Here is an 18,435-nt window from a genome sequence, read left to right on the forward strand (position 1 = left end):
ATGGTCACATAGCTAGTAAATGAGACTAGATTTGAACTTTTCTTTCCAACACCAAGTCCAGCTGTACCAACTTGGCTACTTAGGATAGAAACATTGAGGCACTCTAGAAAAGTGAATTGTCATTATGTTTAGTATTATTGTTTCTCTGAAGTTTGAAAGATCCAATCCAGAACTTCACTATATCTCAGATACAAGAGCGTAACTAAACCTCCTGACCTGGTACTCGAACTCACTGATATGGGTATTTTTTTTTGTGTGTGTGTGTGAAACCTTTTTCAGTTATAGTTCATTGGCTTCCATATATGACGAGCTTTAGTCATGAAAGTATTTCTGACACAGTGTAAGTATAGACAGTTCTTGATTTTTCAGTAGCTCATTATCCAGGAACTTTGCTTCCCTTTTCTGTAGTCACTTTGACTAATCTTGAGCAATTCTGGAGGGGGGGAGGCAGGGCAATTGGGGTTAAGTGACTTGCTCAAGGTCACATAGCTAGTAAGCGTGTCAAGTGTCTCAGGTTGGATTTGAATTCACGTCTTGCTGACCCCGGGCTGGTGCGCTACTCACTGTGCCACCTAGCTGCCCCAATCTTGAATGATTCTGATCAATGAGTTAATGGTGAAAGAAAAATGAAATTGAATTTCTAAAATTAAGATTCTTTAAAATTATCTCTGAATTTCTATTTTCTATGCTATCAAAGCCCATCCCCATACCTACTCTATTGCCACAGATAATTGTATAGTGTTCATATCTTTTTTTAAAATAATATTTGAGCATAATGTGTTTCGGTCTAGGGAGTTTTGAGTTATTATTTTGTTATTATATTCCCCTCACAAGAGGACTGATTTTTATAGAACTCCTAAATGTCTTAACAATCACTGTCTTCAACCTTATTTGTAGACTCATTGACCATGAGAGGCTAGAAGGCATCTTTTGTTGATATTTTAGTTTCAGCTTTTTGGTCTGACTCTGATTTCATCCATGTGAGGAAATCTCAGCAAGGAAACTCTGCCTGGTGCAAATCTGCAACTTTTCTGTCATAGATTTGGGTAGTGAGACATAAACTCCTTTACAGTGATTAGCTCATGTGATCCTCTCAACAACCCTGAGAAATAGGTAGTATTATGATCTCCATTTTAATATATGGATGTTGAATGGAACTGAACTGAATCATGCATGGGAAGTAAGTCACCTTGGATGTCTTCTGTCTTCTCTCTCAACCAAGGTTGGGAAATGTAAAGACTATAGCAATTATAGTGCTATATGTATCTACGTGTAGATGATGCTAATAGAAATAATTTTATATATGCATATACATAAATATATTCATACATAATACACATATACACATGTGTATGTGTATAATGTATATGAAGTGTGTATACATATGTGTATAGATGTGTGTATGTATGTATACATGTAAGTATATACATGTGTATATATGTATGTATGTTACTACTGTAACATACTGTAGTTAAGTAACATACTGTAACTACTGTAGTTAAGAAGTAGAAGAAAAACAAAGAAATTTACACGATAATTTTTTGTATATTTGAAAGGAATGACAAGTTGTACATAGTAGATTTGCAGTTTCGTGTGCAACCATCTTTTTTATTGTACTAGGTTATAGAAATGCTTGTTTCATTCCATGAATTAAAAATAATTTTTTTTAAAAGAGGTTAAGCATTCCCCTAGGAGCCTAGGGCTCCAGAGCTATTCAGTGCCTATGCTTATCAATAATGTCCTCTGTGCTACACTGTGAAAATAAACTAATCTATGCTAGACTTTCTTGTTTACAAAGTGGTTTAGTTATAAAGTTATAAGTTACACCTCAAAGCATTTGGCATAGATCATTTCCGCTTGCCAAAAAAGAATTCCAAATATGCGGGCATCTAAATTTGCATGCAACAAAAATAATTTGTTTAGGGAAAGGATAAAATCAACCCAGTAGGCAAGACAACGTGTTTGGCACTATTCTTTAACGAACAATCACCAACTGTATTCTAGACACCTTTCCCAGTAAGCTCCTTGAGGGCAGGGGCAGTATCGCTTTTGTCTTCATATCTGCAGTACCTAGAGTACAATAGGCACTTAATAAATGCCTGTTCTTCCGTTGATTTCCAGAGGCTAGAAATAGCCAAAACCAAGGCAGTCTCTGCCTCCAGTGAGGAAATGTATGCTCTCTACCAGGGACACCTCAGGTACACCAATAAAGAGATAAAGATTTCCTTAAAGGTCCCTTTGAAGAGAGAAAGAGTACATTAACTCCTGGGAGGGTCTGGGAAGTGTTCCAGTAGGAGGTGGGATGCCTGAGTGGAGTCTATTTACAAGAGAGAAGTGTTTCACAGATGGAGATAATATAGAGAGAGCTTTCCCCAGATTTGAGGAATATGAGCCATTAGAATTTGCAATTTTTAATTATTATGGTCGTGAACATGCTGAGGCATATATCTATGCCTAAGGGACAGATAGGTGGTACATGGATAGAGTGCTGGGTCTGAAGTCAGGAAGACTGGATTTCAAATCCTAGCACAGATGCTTGCTATCTAGACTAGTCATTTAAAAAAAAATCTTTATTTGCCTCAGTTTCCTCATCTGTAAAATGGAGATAATAGTGGCACCTACCTCATAGGGAGGCTGTTATGAGGATCAAAAGATAATTGTAAAGCATTTAGCTCACACACATATGTAGATATCACATCTATTCGTTTATATTGTTATTATAATTATTGTTGTCGTCATCTACATGCAGGTAGATAATCAATATCATTGCTATAGGTTTTAGATAGAAGACAGGAAGATATCCAGGGTGACCCACTTCCCAGGCTTGATTCAATTCAGTTGCACTCAACATACATATATATAAAGCACCTACTATGTTCAGAGCACTGTGGTAGGCACTGATTTTAGTGTCCAGACACCCACATTTGCTTCTTTTTTTCAGTTCTCTCCATTAAATGCAATTGCCAGAGACATTCCTCCACCTAGCTTCTAGCAGAAACGATAAGCAAGTGGTTCTGAGTTGGAGATCACTGGCCCGGATTACAAAGAGCCTGGGGCGGAGTCAACTGGGACCTGTTTCACCCTGGAGACTGAACAAATATGATTTATTGCATTTTCTCACCCTCATGGTGTCACTTCTGTCTTATCATGATCTCTTTGATGGCAGTTCTTTTCCACCCATCCCACTGCTTTGGCCCACCCCCAAGCCCAATTGAGAAATTGTACCTCATCCTGAAAAGCTCCTAATGGCAGGATTTCACAAGAGCATTGATCTTTATAGAGCTCCCAAATGGCTTACAGTCACCCCCATCAACTTTGTTCACAGCCTCATAGACTGTGGGAGTCTAGAATGCATCTTTTGTTGGTGTTTTGGTTTTGGCTTTTTGTTCTGAACAGGGGATTGCATTCGTATAGGGAAATCTTACATACGCATGCACACACACATACATACACTCATCCCTCAACCAGTAATGAAGAGCAAAATGAGTAGAACCAAGGGGCCATCATATACAGTAACAGCAATATTGTTTTAAAAACAACTTTGAGCAACTCAGTCATTTTGCCTGTTATAAATGCCCAAGTTAACTACAAAGGACATGAAGGAAGACCATCTTTATCCAGAGAAAGAAATGATAAATAGAAGTATGTATAGAATGATTTTACATATATATACATATACATATACATATACACATACACATACGCACATATTTGTGTCTAATGGTAGCCATCTCAGGGGTGGACAGGGGAAAGAAGAAAAGGGAAAAAAAAGAAAAAAAGAAATTTACATGATAACTTTATTATATATTTAAAAGAAATAGCAAGTTATACACAATACATTTGCAGTCTCATGTGTAATCATCTTTTTTATTATACTATGTTATGGAAATGCTTGTTTTATTCCATAAATTAAAAATAAAATAAATATAAATTTTAAAAAATTATTTTAGTAAAGAGGGTTACAACCGAGAATTCAGGTGCCTCAGCACAGATCATTGATGGTGACTGGTAGAACCTTGTCAGCATCGGATCAGTTGTACCATCTGTGCGTACAAAGGATGGGAAATGAATTTATTGGTATACCACAGAATAGCTCATCCAGAGTGGGGATAGTATCAAGTATTCCATTCTGGTTTGCTTTGTGGTTGCTCAATAAATATTAAACAAAAGGAAAGAGTCTTATAAAAACTTGATTTTGTTTCGTTGCTAGGAGATCTGACCTTAAGATGTCATCCTGCAACTCTGCAATGCTAGAACAGGAAGGAATCTAACAACAAAACAGTCTGACAGACATTTATTGAATACCCATTATGTGTGCATTAGGCACCATCCTAGGAGCTGGGGTACAAAGGTGACAAATATTATTCTTGCCTTCTTTGAGCTTGGGAATGTAGTTTAAAATACATATATTGAATGAATGGAGTTGTTGTTTTTTGTTCGTCCTTTGTTCTCAACGAGGACCAATGACATCATGGGGTGATGTCTTGACTTGCTTTTGAGTTGGGTTTAAGTGAGGCAGACCTGCCCAGAGTCATCAGCCTCACTCTCTCCTCCAGAGTCATCAAAGTCCAGTGGAAGGGCAAAAGGCAAGATGACTGGTGATGGCCCAGGATGATTCAATATCTGAGAGAATTATGAAATCCCACTAGCCCCTCTCCTCTTTGTAACCAGCTTAAGTAGCTCAGTATGAGCCATATCCCAGAGGAAGCTCTTTTCAAAATAAACTTAAGGAGATGATTTGTCTGAGATGTTTTTCTGATAGAGCAAATGTATCATTAAAGGCTGTCTTCTGAAAAATGTCTCCCATATAAGACTCCTTGAAAAATGCAGGACCAAAGATACCTTTGTCACTACAAAGCTGGGAGGTGTGTTCTTATCAAAGTTGTTTGTCACTGTCATAGAGAATAACTAGTATTGGGCTCCAAGTAGGAGATAATTTCTTTAATAGACAATGGTGAGGTCAACAAGGTCCTTTAGTTTGTAGATGACAGAGGGTTGTTGGTATCAAGCCCTGGAGCATTGTAGAAACTTCTAAATGAGACAGCCACATAGAAGCATACCATCTAATGGCTAATGAGAGAAAAACCAAATGCACCATGAATGCCAATTGGTCACAATTATGACATTCATTAGGATGAACAGGCCATTGACCCAGTCCATCTGTGTGTGTTTGCATGCGTTTATATGTGTGCATCTATACATACACACATTATGTATATATTTATGCATTTTGTAGTTATTTGAAATGGGATTTCCTTTCCGTTATTGCTTTTCGAGTTTCGTTACCATGTAGATATGCTGTTGATTTTTGAGGATTTTGTTTGTAGCCTGCAACTTTACTGAAGATATTGTCTCAATTAGAATCTTTGCTGATTCCCTAGGATTTTCCAAGTACATCATCATATCATCAGCAAAAAGGACTAGTTTTATCTCCGCTTTACCTTCTTTAAGCCTTTAATTTCGTTGTCTTGTCTTATGGCTGTTTCTAGCATTTCTGTAAGGAGAGTGGGCATCCTTGCGTCATTCCCGTATTTATTGGGAAAGGTTCTAGTGTATTCCTATATGACACTATATGATGTTATATATTATATACTATATGATCTATAATATATTCATGTATGCTATATAATTATATATTACAGTTATGCTATATAATATCTTATATAATTATATAGTTATACTTTGTTTTATATGTGTATATGCATGTGTATATACACATATGCATATATACACACAAATATACACACATATACACACATACATATCTACAGACACACATATTCTTGTGGACAAGAATCACCCAGGACAAGAAGGTGTGGATGGGTTATGATCTGCCCCCATGAAAAAGTAACCATAGAGATAAACTTACAAAGTCATTTATATTTTTAAGAAGTTCTTCAGAACCAGCAAGCCAGCAGACAAAGAGCTAGCCTGCTATGTACTAGACACGTTGAAAAGTTCTTTACAAACACTTTGTTTGTTTCTCACAACAACTCTGGGAGATAGGTGTTATTATTACCCCATTTTGTAATTTAGGAGACTGAGGCAGGCAGAGGTTAAATAAATTGACCAAGGTCACACAGTCAGTTAAGTATCTGAGGCCAGATTTGAACTCCTGACTATAGGCCCAGGCATGTTTTTTTTGAGGTGGGGGTGAGGCAGTCGGGGTTAAGTGACTTGCCCAGGGTTACGCAGCTAATAAAGTGTCTACTGTCTAAGGTCGGATTTGAACTCAGGTTCTCCTGCCTCCAGGGGCAGTGCTCTATCCCCTGTGCCACCTAGCTCCCCCCTTTAGCCTTTCTTCTGTAAGCCGCCTAGGTGACTAAATTACCTGTAAGGTCCATTCCAACTCGAGAATCTATGATCCTATCAGAGCAGATGGAATAAAATTTTTATACTTTGATTTCACGGATGTAGGTATTCCCTTCATTGGCACCAATTACAACTCATGTAGGCAAGCTAATCTTCTGCGTCTCTTGTCCTATCGACGCTCCCCTCAGGATGCCATAGCTCTTCCCTGGATCTTTTGCCATTATAGGCACATCAGCTGTCCATCTAGAACCCCTGCTTCACGAGGCTTGACCAGCCCATCTCCAGTCCCATTCATGTATCTTTGCATCTCATGTATACATGTATCACCTATCATCCTTTATTATGTAGGAATAGATAGGACTGGATCTGTGATTTCATGGGAAGTCTCAGGTGAGCAAATTCCTTCCACCATTAAAGTAGGTCAGTACTTCCTCTATAATTTACATTCTTCAGGAGGTCCCTGGAACACTGGCATGTGAAGTAGGTTACCCAGGGTCACATAGTGTGTGTCAGAGGAAAGCCCTGACACTCCTTTTTCTAGGCTCTCAGGCCATGGTGTTGCTATCTGTCCTTTATGATAAGATACTAATGGCCCTAATGTTGTTCTTAGTTGTACTATTACAAAATAGAAGTATTGTGGCTTTTGTACCAGCATACGAAATCGTACCTAACTGAAGGTGACATTTTAAAAGTAAATGCCTCCCCTGAGCATAGGGCACTGAGCCTGTTTGTGTGTGTGTGTGTGAGACATCATTGTGTAGCATCACATTTCAGCTTCTGCTTTCAGGTGGTGTTTGGGAAAGTCCATTTCCAGCCAGCTACCCCTCTGTGGAGATGCAGTGTGGTTTCTGTAAAGACCAGATGATGCCTTCCTATTCTTCCAAGTAGATGAAGAAATACATTAGTCACAGGCAGATTTTTCAGGTTTTTTACCTCAGAGAGATCTTCAAGTTCCTCATTCTTGACACTCTTGAATCCTGATGCGATAGAGTAAGAAAAAGTAAGACAGCAGGCCATTGCTGTCACCTAATTTAAGATGGCAGCCCAGTGGGTTTCCTATCATCAGCCTTGTCGCTGTTGAACCACTCTGCTTAATGTTGTATTTTAGAATGTATACAGTATGGAAGACTTGTTCTGAGGCCTCTGCCATGTTTTTAGGGTGATCCAGGGTTAAGGGAGGCTGGGCTAATGCAGTGCAAGCTCTGGCAGGTTCTTCCAAAGCTGGAGAGGTTTCAAGTATGCGTCTAGTGTGTCTGTTGTATGTGGACCAGCCTAGCTAAGTTCTGAAGCAAGTTGGCTTCAGCAAGATGTTTGTTAAGAGATTTATTTATTGGAGGGTTTTCTTTCCCAATTAGACTTGCTTTAAAAAAGTTATTAATATCAATTGGTTTGTTTTTGTTCACTGCATTCATTTCCAAATATGTATTTCCCCTTTCCCAGAGAATTTCTCCTAATGAAGAATTTAAAAGATAAAGAAGGGGTGGGGGGAAGGAAATTCAGCAAAACTGACCAGATATCAACCAAGTTGACAGTTCCACAAGGGGGATGGGCAGATTTTTATTTTAGTTTGAAAAAAGCAGCTACTGAATTACAAAACGAACTAGCGATTGATTATATATCGAAAGTGCTTTTGTTTATTATCTTGTTTTATCCTTACAACAACCCTGGGAGGGAGATGCTATTATTATAGCCATTTTGCAGCTGATGAAATTGAGGCAGGCAGAGATTTAGTGACTTGCCCAGGGTCCCACTGTCATCTTCCATCATCATCATCTTCATCATCATCATTTTAAAATAACAACGGCTAGAATTTCTGTAACATTTTAAGGTTTGCAGAGAACTTTAGAAATATTATCTCATTTGGTGCTCACAACTTGAGGTACCACTATTATCCCCCTTTTATAGATGAGGAAAGTGGGGTGGGCAGAAGTTAAATAACTTGCCCCAAGGTCACAATCTGATAATTATCATCATTTTAAAACTAAAATTAACTAAAATTTATGCAGAGCACTTTGTAAATATTACCTCGTTAATGCTCATGACAATGCTGGGGCTCATTGGACAAGATCTCAGGGCCTGGATGAAGAATGTCTCAGTTCAAATATGGCCTCAGAACTTACCAGCTGTGTGACCCTGGGCAAGTCACTTAACCCTGTTTGCCTCAGTTTCCTCATCTGTCAAATGAGGGGGAGAAGGAAATGGCAAACCACTCCAGCATCTTTGCCAAGAAAACCCCAAATGGGATCACAAAGAGTCAGGTATGACTGAAAAACAAATGATAACAGCAGTTGCTATTATTAATTCCCGTTTTGCGGATGAGGAAAGTGAGGCAGGCAGAGATTAAGTGAGTTGCCCAAAGTCACACAGCTAATAAATAGATGAAGCTAGATTTGAATTCAGCTCTTTCTGACTCTAAGTCCAGTGCTCTGTGTACTCTAGCACCACCCAGAGAGGTTGCAATCTGTATTGGTAGAGAAACTACCCACAGATCTGCCCAGGATGGCAATGTACACAATGACTACAATCATGTAAAGTAGGAAAAGTGTTGAAAGACATCAGAACTTAGCATATACCCTTGTATGCCAATGACAAAGGGCAAGGTCCCAGATATACAGAAATATTTGTTAAAGCACCTTTTATAGTGGTGTGGAACAGGTACAAAAATTGGTGCCCAGCATTTGGGGAAAAAACAAAACAAATGGTGGCATATGAACTTAGTGAAATATTATTGTACTACAAGAAATGACAAATATGAAGAATTCAGAAAAGAGCATGGAGACCTGTGTAAACTGATGTAGATCCAAATAAGCAGAATGGGGAAAATCATTCACCCCATGAGCACTATAATATAAAGAAAAAGAACCTTTCAAAGCTTCAGAACTCTGATGAATGCAGTGACTCGTCATGAGTTCCAAAGATTCCTGGTGAAGCATGCCTCATCACTGTTGTCAGAGAGCTGGGGAACCAGGGCCATGGTTGTCAAGAGAAGCCCGCAGTTTGTTTTGTTTGGTTGTAATATTTTGTTATAAAGGGGAACCTTTTTATATTTCTTTTGTGGATGGTGTCAATGGGAAGTTACAATGATGTAGATGCAAAGAGAAAAGCATCAATAAAACTTGGAGAGACAGAGAGAGACAGAGACAGAAAGATAGAGACAAAGAGAAAGAGAGCACAAGACAGAGAAAGAGAGACAGAGATGGAAAGACAGAGAGAGACAAAGAGAAAGGAGGAACATGAGAGAGACAGAGATAGAGACAGAGTGAGAGAGACAAACAGAAAGCAAGAGAGACTGAGACAGATGGGGAGTGTGTGTGTGTGTGTGTGTGTGTGTGTGTGTGTGTGTGAGGGAGAGAGAGAGAGAAAGAGAGAGAGAGAGAGAGAGAGAGAGAGAGAGAGAGAGAGAGAGAGAGAGAGAAACCAGTATTGTGACCACTCATGACTTCTGAAGGCTATTGGTAAAGCTTGAGTCCCTCCTTGCCATTAAGATGTATTAGATTATAGGTGCAGAATGAAACATACTGTAGGGATAAGGGAAAGTTACAGAGAAGTTTGAATAAAAGAGAAAGATAATCAATAAAATATCTAAATATATTTTCTGCCTTCCCCCTAATAAAAAATACCTTTTAAAAATAAAAATTCCAAGTTTTTAAATGACATGAAATTGTGCTTGTATATGGTTTAGTATTATTTATTCCTCCTAGCCTACTTTAGTGGAAATGTGAAAGAAGATTAGGCTGGGAGTCAAGAAATTTGCCACTTTGAGCAGATCATGACACTTCTCTGTTCCTCAGTTTCTTCATTTGTAAAATGAGCAGATTGAACTAGATGATGTTTAAAACTTCTTCCATTTCTAAAATTCCATGTTGCTATGATACCTAACAGGCTTAATTTTTACTGTCTCTCTGGGAAAGGATTTTGCTTAAGCTTTTAGTGAGTGGCTAAATATGGTAGTGATTTACTGATAAGCTGGATGGTTCTTTGAATGAAATTGCCAAAAGCATGGTAAACTACTCTAGCTTCAGCATGTTTTCACAATAAACATGGTTTCTGTACTAGGGCTGCCTGCCTGCCAAGCCTACAGACAGATAGTTTTGAGTGTGAAAAAAGTAAGCACAAGCTTATTGCTTAAAATGCAAAATAATCTCTGGGGTTACCAGATTTTAAGTCTATTGTAAAAAATTCCAGAAGCTTCTCAGTAGCCAGGAGCTGGTCTGCTTTCTTGGCTGATAGTCTGATGAGTAGAATTCTTGCCTTGATTTCTGTTCTCAGTTTCTCTGGTGCATCATGATGTCTTTGCCTTCAGGACTATAAGAAGGGATCAGTTATGTTATGGCTCCACTCCCACCCCTGCCTACTCCAATTTTCCTACAAATCTTTCTGACCATTTCTCTGGCCCAACTTTATTTCTCATTTTCAGTAGTAGGTAAATATAGCTAACCAAGAGAAAAATGGGCAAGGTGTGATTTTAACTTTTTTTTTCTTAGAATCCTGCTAAGATATTCTAACAAAACATAATGACTCTTTTTCCATGAGGACTTCTTGATCTGAATCCCCCAATGTACAGTTAAAACAGAATGATTCAGACAAAGTTAAAAGAGGGGGAATAATGAAATATCTATTATGCTTCAGCTAGACTTTTAAAAAGCATAGGTTCACTCTTAGCATGACTGGCTTATCTTGAATTAGTAATGAATGTGGGCAGTCCAAACCTCTAAGTAAACAGACACAAATGTATTCTGTAAACAGGTTGAGAAAGGAATAGAATCCTTAACATGTATAGATCCTGAAAGGAAAGATAAATGGAGACATCTCTAAATTCTGTGTGAGATGTTAACACATAGTGAAAATAAAAGAATAGATTTAGAAAGATAAAATTTTACTTTAGATTTATGAAGAATAAAATCTGACCAGGTTCAGGGTTATGAAAGACTTTGTATAGAAAGTTTTTTTTTCTTCTACATTAGGAAGTAGTTTTATGTACTCAAGTTACTTATCTTGGCCAGAAGAATGACTCTTCCTCTGGAATGAGGAAAATCTCACCAATTCAGTTCGACAAATATTTATTGACAGTTTACCGTATGCCGGAAATTCAACCTCTCCAAATTCCTTCAAGTTTCAGTTTGTGTCACTGTAATGCCTTCTCTGTTACGTCTCCCCCCTCAGTCTCCACCCACCACACACATTAGTAGTCTTTTCTGCTGCCTCAATTTACCTAGTATTGAAATGTTTTTGTACACCTTGTCACTTATCTCTTTCGAGTGTAAGCCCCTTGGGTAGCGGCTAAGGGAAGTACCCTGCACAGTAGAAAAAGCATGGGTTCTGGGGATCAGATGACTTGATTTCAAATCCTGCCTCAGCTGGGTGACATTAGGCAAGACACCTGGGCCTCAGTTTCCTCATCTGTAAATTGAGAAAGTTGGGCAAGATGGTCTCAGAGGTGCCTCCTAAAGCTAGATCTATGATCCTATGCCTGCTAGTGAGGGTTTTTGTGCTAAATAAATGGGGTTTTTGGAAACAGTTATTTGAATACAAAAACTGAAAAAAGATTTGTCCCCCGCCCACGAGGAGTCTCAGTGAAATAAGAGAGAGACATATGTAATTGTCATGCCAGGTGTATAATGTGATAGTGCATTAAGAAAAGTAGTCTGTCGGATAGAATTCTAGGGCTTTGATAGTTTAGATTGGATGAGAGATAGCATTGGAGGAGGGGAAGAAGTGAGGGACAAGCCAGTCCCTTCTGCAGCTTGTGAGGGCATTGGGCAAAAGAGGATATTAAATTATTAATTATATAATTATTATATTATGATATAGGTGGTGATATATAAATATTAATATATTCTATTATAAAAGAATGTATTGTAATTATATAATAATAAATTATTAACTAAATGAGCATTTTCTTATTTGGAAGGAAGCTTCAGTTATTTTGGAGAGTCTCTGCTGGTAACATTTATTCTAATAGTGTGAGAGTATTTAGTCTTTTTCAGTGTGCTCCAGCATTAATCATGATTTCACCAACTTTGTTGGGTGTTAACCTAATGTGTTACCAGACTGGTCCTCTAGTCTGATATAGTTCACCCTCATTAGCAAAATAGAACAATACCAATCTCCGTTTAGAGAAAAGAATTGGATGTTATGAGTTAACAAAAAGCAAGTGTTGATTCAAAGTAATTTGTCAATAGGGGGATTATGGCTAGAATATTGGTTAGCATAATTGTTATGCTGTGTTATAATGGGGACTTTTATGAAAGATAACGAAGGTAGGCTTCACCCAAAGAAAAAGTGAGGGAAAAACTGTACTTCCCTCCCTTCTTGCAAAAAGGGCAGGTGGGGGGGGGGAACTAAGGGTATGCAGGGTTTATATATACATATTTTATATATATATTGAGACAAAGTTGATTCGTTGGTTAATTTTGCTGCTTTTTTTTTTCTTTCAATTTTTTGTTACAAGAGATGGCCCTCTGAATAGGGGACAGGAAGGGCTACATTCTGAAATGAAGGCAACATAAAACACAAAAGACAAATTAATTTTAAGGAAAAGATAGCACTGGTATATAAACAAAATAATTAAACTAAGAAATGTATACGAACATAAGGTTTGTACTTCAGAAGATTGGACCTGAAAATCAAGAAATACCTACTCATTTTTTTAGGTCTTAGGTTTCCACCAGTCAGTAATGGTCTCCTGTCCCAACCACCCATCAGTACTGTTGCCCATGGCTGGGCAGTGCTGATATTTCGTTGAAATTCAGCACCATTTATGTCAAACTACAACAACTCTACCAAGGTCTCTTTCAAAAAAGTCCCACCCAGAACCACTTCTCTCTGTGTTTCTGTTGTTACTGTTTTTGTTTTCATTGTGTAAAAGTGTCCTTGTTCGTTGGTGTTAAATGTTTTTAAAAATGTTTTCTTATTCAGATTTGCAACTATGTGGGGCCAGCAAAAGTTATTGTCCAGTTGGTCACCAATGGGAAGCATGTCCACCTGCATGCTCACAGCCTGGTGGGGAAACACTGTGAGGATGGAATCTGCACTGTAACTGCTGGACCCAAGGACATGGTGGTGGGGTAAGTGACAGTGACAGTATGGTGGGTTGGAGGAGACATGTACAAGGAAGGAGGGCCAAAGACCTTTCTTAAAGGGAGCCATTTTTGATAGAAGTCCTCTTTTGGACATTTAGAAGGCTTTCTCAGGGAACTAAGTGTTCTTGCCATCATCTCAAAGGTCTCACTCTCTGCCATTTTTCTGGCACATACTAGGCACTTAGTAAATGCTTACTGATTGGTTGATTTATTTTGGGGGGGGGGACTGCTAACATACTCTTGGTGATTTTTTCCATGTGTAAATTAATTTTCACTTACAGAACAAACATTTGGGGAAGATTTCAGAAAGAAAAAATAATTAGGTTTGGGCTCCACCCTCTTACTTCTCAGAAGGTACTTACTGAAGGGCAAGAAGCAATAGATTTTTATTTTGCCGTTTACTAGATTCACACCCAAATAAGCTCACTTGTTTGTTCAAGAATTAATTGGCCTTTTTTTAATTTTAGAAGTTTTATAGAAAGAATTTGAATCCAAAAGATGAAAAGTATCAATTACAAAAAATAGGATCTTTTGAAACTTTGTGATCCTGGCTTAAACAGAGTTTATGCTGAAATCTCAGTTAATCTATGTTGTTCATTCAAAAGAGAGATGTTGTTTTAAATCACTGTAATTAAACTTATAGTGGTGTTGCAGACCTAGAGTTGAGCTCAAGTTTCAGTTTGGCTGTTAGAGAGTTTGCTTTCATGTATGTGCTCTGGCATTTATTTCTTTGTTTGATGATGGGAATACTCAAGTGTGAAAAACCTAGCTAGAGAGAGCCACTTCCTTTTTAGTCACTCAAATCTGGCTCTTTTGATGTCCAGAGTCCTACTGTATTGAAGGAAGAAGCTTAAGTTGATATTAGAATTTCAAATTTGCTTTATCTGAACTTTCTTTTCAATAAACTCTTGAAAGACTGGGCCTGTTTCCTGTCACCCATCATAGGTGAGTCACCATAATCTGTTCAGGAACTCCCTTCCTGTTCCTAATTGACCTCTGAGAAGTTTGAAAAGGCAAGGAGTCGTAGAAATAATTGAACACTTAATTTTGGGTCTGTTGGTTTATTAAAATAGTCTCTTATTTATTGGAAATATACTCCAGTTTAATATATCATAATTATCTCTTGGTTCAGAGCATCCTGTTCTTAAGGAGCTGCAGGAGAAGTTCCCTTGAAACAAAGTCTATTGTTATCAAATTTCCAGGACATTGAATAGCTATGGTTATGCCGGTAAATTGGTGTCTCTGACATGGAAGCTTTTTTAGGAAGTTGTCAAGGGAACAAAAGTCACCATGTAGGGAATCAGGTAGACCTAATGGTTATTTCAGTCTCACTTCACCACTAGATGAGCAGTGGACATCTTGTTCTTTGGGCCAATCAGTAAGGACTTACTGAGCACCTACTATGTTCCAGGCACCGTAATGTATGCTGGGGATTCAAAGGCAAAAAGGAAACAGTCCCTGCCCTCAGGAAGATTGCATTTGACGTTCTTAACTTTGTGTCATGGACTCCTTGGTGAAGCCTATGGACCCCGTTCTCAGAATAATGTCTTTAAAAGCATGAAGGAAAACATATTAGATTACAAAGGAAATCAATTATACCAAAGTACAGTTATCAAAATATTTTTGAGAAAAAAGTTCAGGGGCCCCAGGATGAAGATCCCAGCTTTAAATGGAGATGTGTACATTTCCTAGTAGAAGATCTCATTGCAATGAGGGAATGGAATGGAGAATGGGCTCATTGATTGGGAGATTTCAGTAACAGAAGGCAGGTTAAATAAACATGGAGAGTCCTCAAAGACACCATGAGAGGATCTCTCCTTCCCACCTTAAATAAAACAGCCCCTCAGACTTGGCTTTTAAGTTGCATCACTAAAACATGTAACAAATTTAAGCCAGAGTGGCCATTTTCTGATTTGCCCAAGCCCATGGGAACAGACTAAGGAAGATGCCACCTGAATTCAGTTTGGTTATAGCAGACCCAGGAGATATTAAGTCAATTAAGTTGAGCTTTTTTTCACTTCAGCTCTGCATTTCTAAATTGATTTCTAGCTCATTAGGAACTCATTTAAAATTCATTTTACAAAATACTCTTTATTCCCATAATTCCTTGAATGAGCATCTGCTTTGTGTACACTCGTCAGATTATTGTTTGATATAGACATTATACTCTCTGGCAGTCTTTGGGGGAGGCCATAATGTATAGAAAGACCACATGTCAGAGAGAGTCAGACTTGGAATCAGGAAGATGTAGCTTGTGCCATATACTGGCCTCTCAGTTCATCAATAAACTATAAGTTGCCAGCTCATTTGAATGGTAGAGGGAGCTTCAACATTAGGACTTCTTTACACTGAGGAAATCACAGATTCAAACTGAAAGAAATAGTATCATAATGAACAAATAACCAAACTGAGAGTCTCCTCTGCTACTTAATTCCCAATTTGGTTATATTTCCATTATGACTTAGATTAGATCAGGGGTTCTCAACCTTTTTTTTTTTTGGCATGGACTGCAACTTCTCAGAATAACAGATTTTTAAAGAATTCATAATTGAAAAAAAATGCTAATTCAGTTACAGGTTAGTGAAAATAATGATCTAATTTTTCTCATCTAAATTCACAAATGTCCTCCATTACTAAACTCTATCTAAGTGTCTGGGATGGGGAGAAGTTCAGATTAAGTCCCCCTGAACTAGATTATCTCTAAGGTCTTTTACCTCCAAAATTCTGGGATTCTTTTTTATCCTGAAACAACATAAAGTAAAATAAGCAAACTTGGCATCATTTTTGTTTGTGCCATATTACCGGCCAGCATTTTGCCATTTTTATTTAACCGGCAAAAAGGTGATTTTTCACATGAAACGTGGATGGAACTTGAAGATGAGACTCAGGTTCCCTCAGTTGGTTTGTCAGTAATGGAACCATGCTATTCAGTCTGCTGCAGATCTCTCTCTAGATATTCTTTCTGGATTCATAAGGAGGTGTGGGCCCAGGGCAACAGAAAACTCAAAGAGGATGACCTGGATTAAATAAATAAATAACCCCCTAACTTATTAAAAACAGAAACCATATTATGTCTGTGATGCCTTCTCTCAACGTCATTGATGAAATGAGAAAGAGTTTCCATTTTCAAAAGCACAGTGGAATAATAGTTTTATTAGTTTTCATCTCTTCAGTTGGGTCTTTGTGAATGTGGTCAGGTTAGTTTGAGGGAGTTTGATGGTTTTTTTTTTTTGGTTTGTTTCTTGGGGCTTTTAGAAGAAAACGAGAAATAAAAAGGCAGAAGTTGCTTTTCTTTGGCCTTTTTGAAATTGCCCAGCTAACACAGGCCCAGTTTGAGGCTTTGTTGGGTTGTAGCCTGTTGGTTCAAGTTGTTTAGTTTTCTGGGTGTTTCAAATGGTATAAAATCAGTTGAGTTTCTTTAGATGCAGGGTTTTCTATGCTTCTGAATGCCCTCCCTAATAGCAAACTATCCTACTTCCTACACTTTCCTTACTGTGTCTGCTGAGAGCAGGGGTTCTTTTTAAAAATCATGAGCCCTTTTTAAATTATTTATTTCAATTATATTTTTTTCAACCATGTGTTTTGTTTTGTTTTTCATTTTCAAAAATGTGTATGTCATTCTATATATTAGCCTATCTTCTCTCTGTCAGGAGACCTCCTTCTGTCATCATTGAGCCTCAGGAGTCATGACTGATCATTGGGTTGATCAGAATTCGTAAATCTTTCAAAATTGTTTTTTCCGTGTAGTATTACAGTATAAATTATTCTTTAAAGTTCTGTTTACTTTGTTTTGGTCAATAAATAATAATAATAATAATAATATAGCAGATAGCATTTAGATGGCACTTTTTTATTTGCAAAGTACTTTTCACATGTTAACTCATTTGATCCTCACAGCAACCCTGTGACACAGGTACTGTCATTATCTTCAGTTTGCAAATGAGGAAACCGAGAAGCTCAGTGACTTACCCAGGGTCACACAGTTAATAAGTATCTGAGGCAAGATTAAAATTCAGATCTTCCTCTCTCCAAGTCTGTGCCTCCTAGCTGTCTCAAACTCCAAAACCATTTCCTTCCCTATTGCTTACCATTACCAGAAATTGTTTAGCATTCCCCAATTATGGATATCCCCTTAGTTTTGCAGTTCTTTGCCATCACAAAAAGAGTTGCTATAAATATATACATATATATATTTGTGCACAGAGAACCTTTCCCTCTTTCTTTGATTTCTTTGGAGTATAGACCTAATAGTGGTCCTAAGAGTGGTATTACTGAGTATAGAGCAAATAGAGCAAATCAAAAGGTATTTACAGTTTTGTCACTTTGGGGACACAGTTCCATTTTACTTTCCAGAATGGTGGTACCAGTTCCGAGCCCCAGCAGCTGTACATCAGTGTGCCTGTTTGGGGGCAGCCCCTCCAACATTTGTCATTTTCCTTTTTTGTCACCTCTTCCAATTTGATGGGTATAAATTGAAACATCAGTTACTTTAACTTGCATATCTCTATTAATGATTTGAAGCTTTTTTTTTTCAAAAAGCTTGGCTTTCTTTTCTTGAAAGCTGACTCTTCAAATCCATTTATATCAATTGAGGAATGACTCTTATTCTTATAAATTTGAATAATTTCTTTATGCATCTTGGAAATGAGACCTTTATCAAAGAAACTGGTTTGGGCAGGGATTCTTTGACCTCTTTTGGATAAATCTTTTGCAGTCTGGTAATACCTATCAACCCCTTCTCAGAATAATGTTTCTAAAAGAATAAAATAAAATACATAGTATTAGAAAGTAATTCAACTGTATTGATTAAAAAACAATTCATGACCCCTCTGAAATCCAACCCCAGAAGAACTCTTTGGCTTAAAGGAGGGTTAGTTCTCTTCACTTATACCAATGGTGGGGAGGTACTGGCCTATATGAGTCAAGCCTATATGTGCCTGTATGTAGTAGATGCCTACCCAGTGAATGTTTGCTGCTGCTGCCATTACAAGTAGTGCCACCTCTATTTTGGCCTATAGTTGGGAAAATTAGTACTATTTTA

General features: G+C 37.8%; 1 protein-coding gene across 4 annotated transcripts in view; it reads left to right on the plus strand.

Annotated features, from left to right (window-relative positions):
* NFKB1 (nuclear factor kappa B subunit 1) overlaps window positions 1-18,435 on the plus strand; it is a 173,330-nt gene that overhangs the window by 111,065 nt on the left and 43,830 nt on the right. For all 4 annotated transcript variants that reach the window (XM_036763810.1, XM_036763808.1, XM_036763811.1 and 1 more), the window contains one exon: window positions 13,231-13,379. In XM_036763810.1, the coding sequence (XP_036619705.1) occupies window positions 13,231-13,379 (149 nt within the window). The remainder of the gene's footprint in view (window positions 1-13,230; window positions 13,380-18,435) is intronic.

The sequence above is a fragment of the Trichosurus vulpecula genome, chromosome 6 (genome assembly GCF_011100635.1).
Source record: "Trichosurus vulpecula isolate mTriVul1 chromosome 6, mTriVul1.pri, whole genome shotgun sequence".
Classification (NCBI taxonomy): Eukaryota; Metazoa; Chordata; class Mammalia; order Diprotodontia; family Phalangeridae; genus Trichosurus; species Trichosurus vulpecula.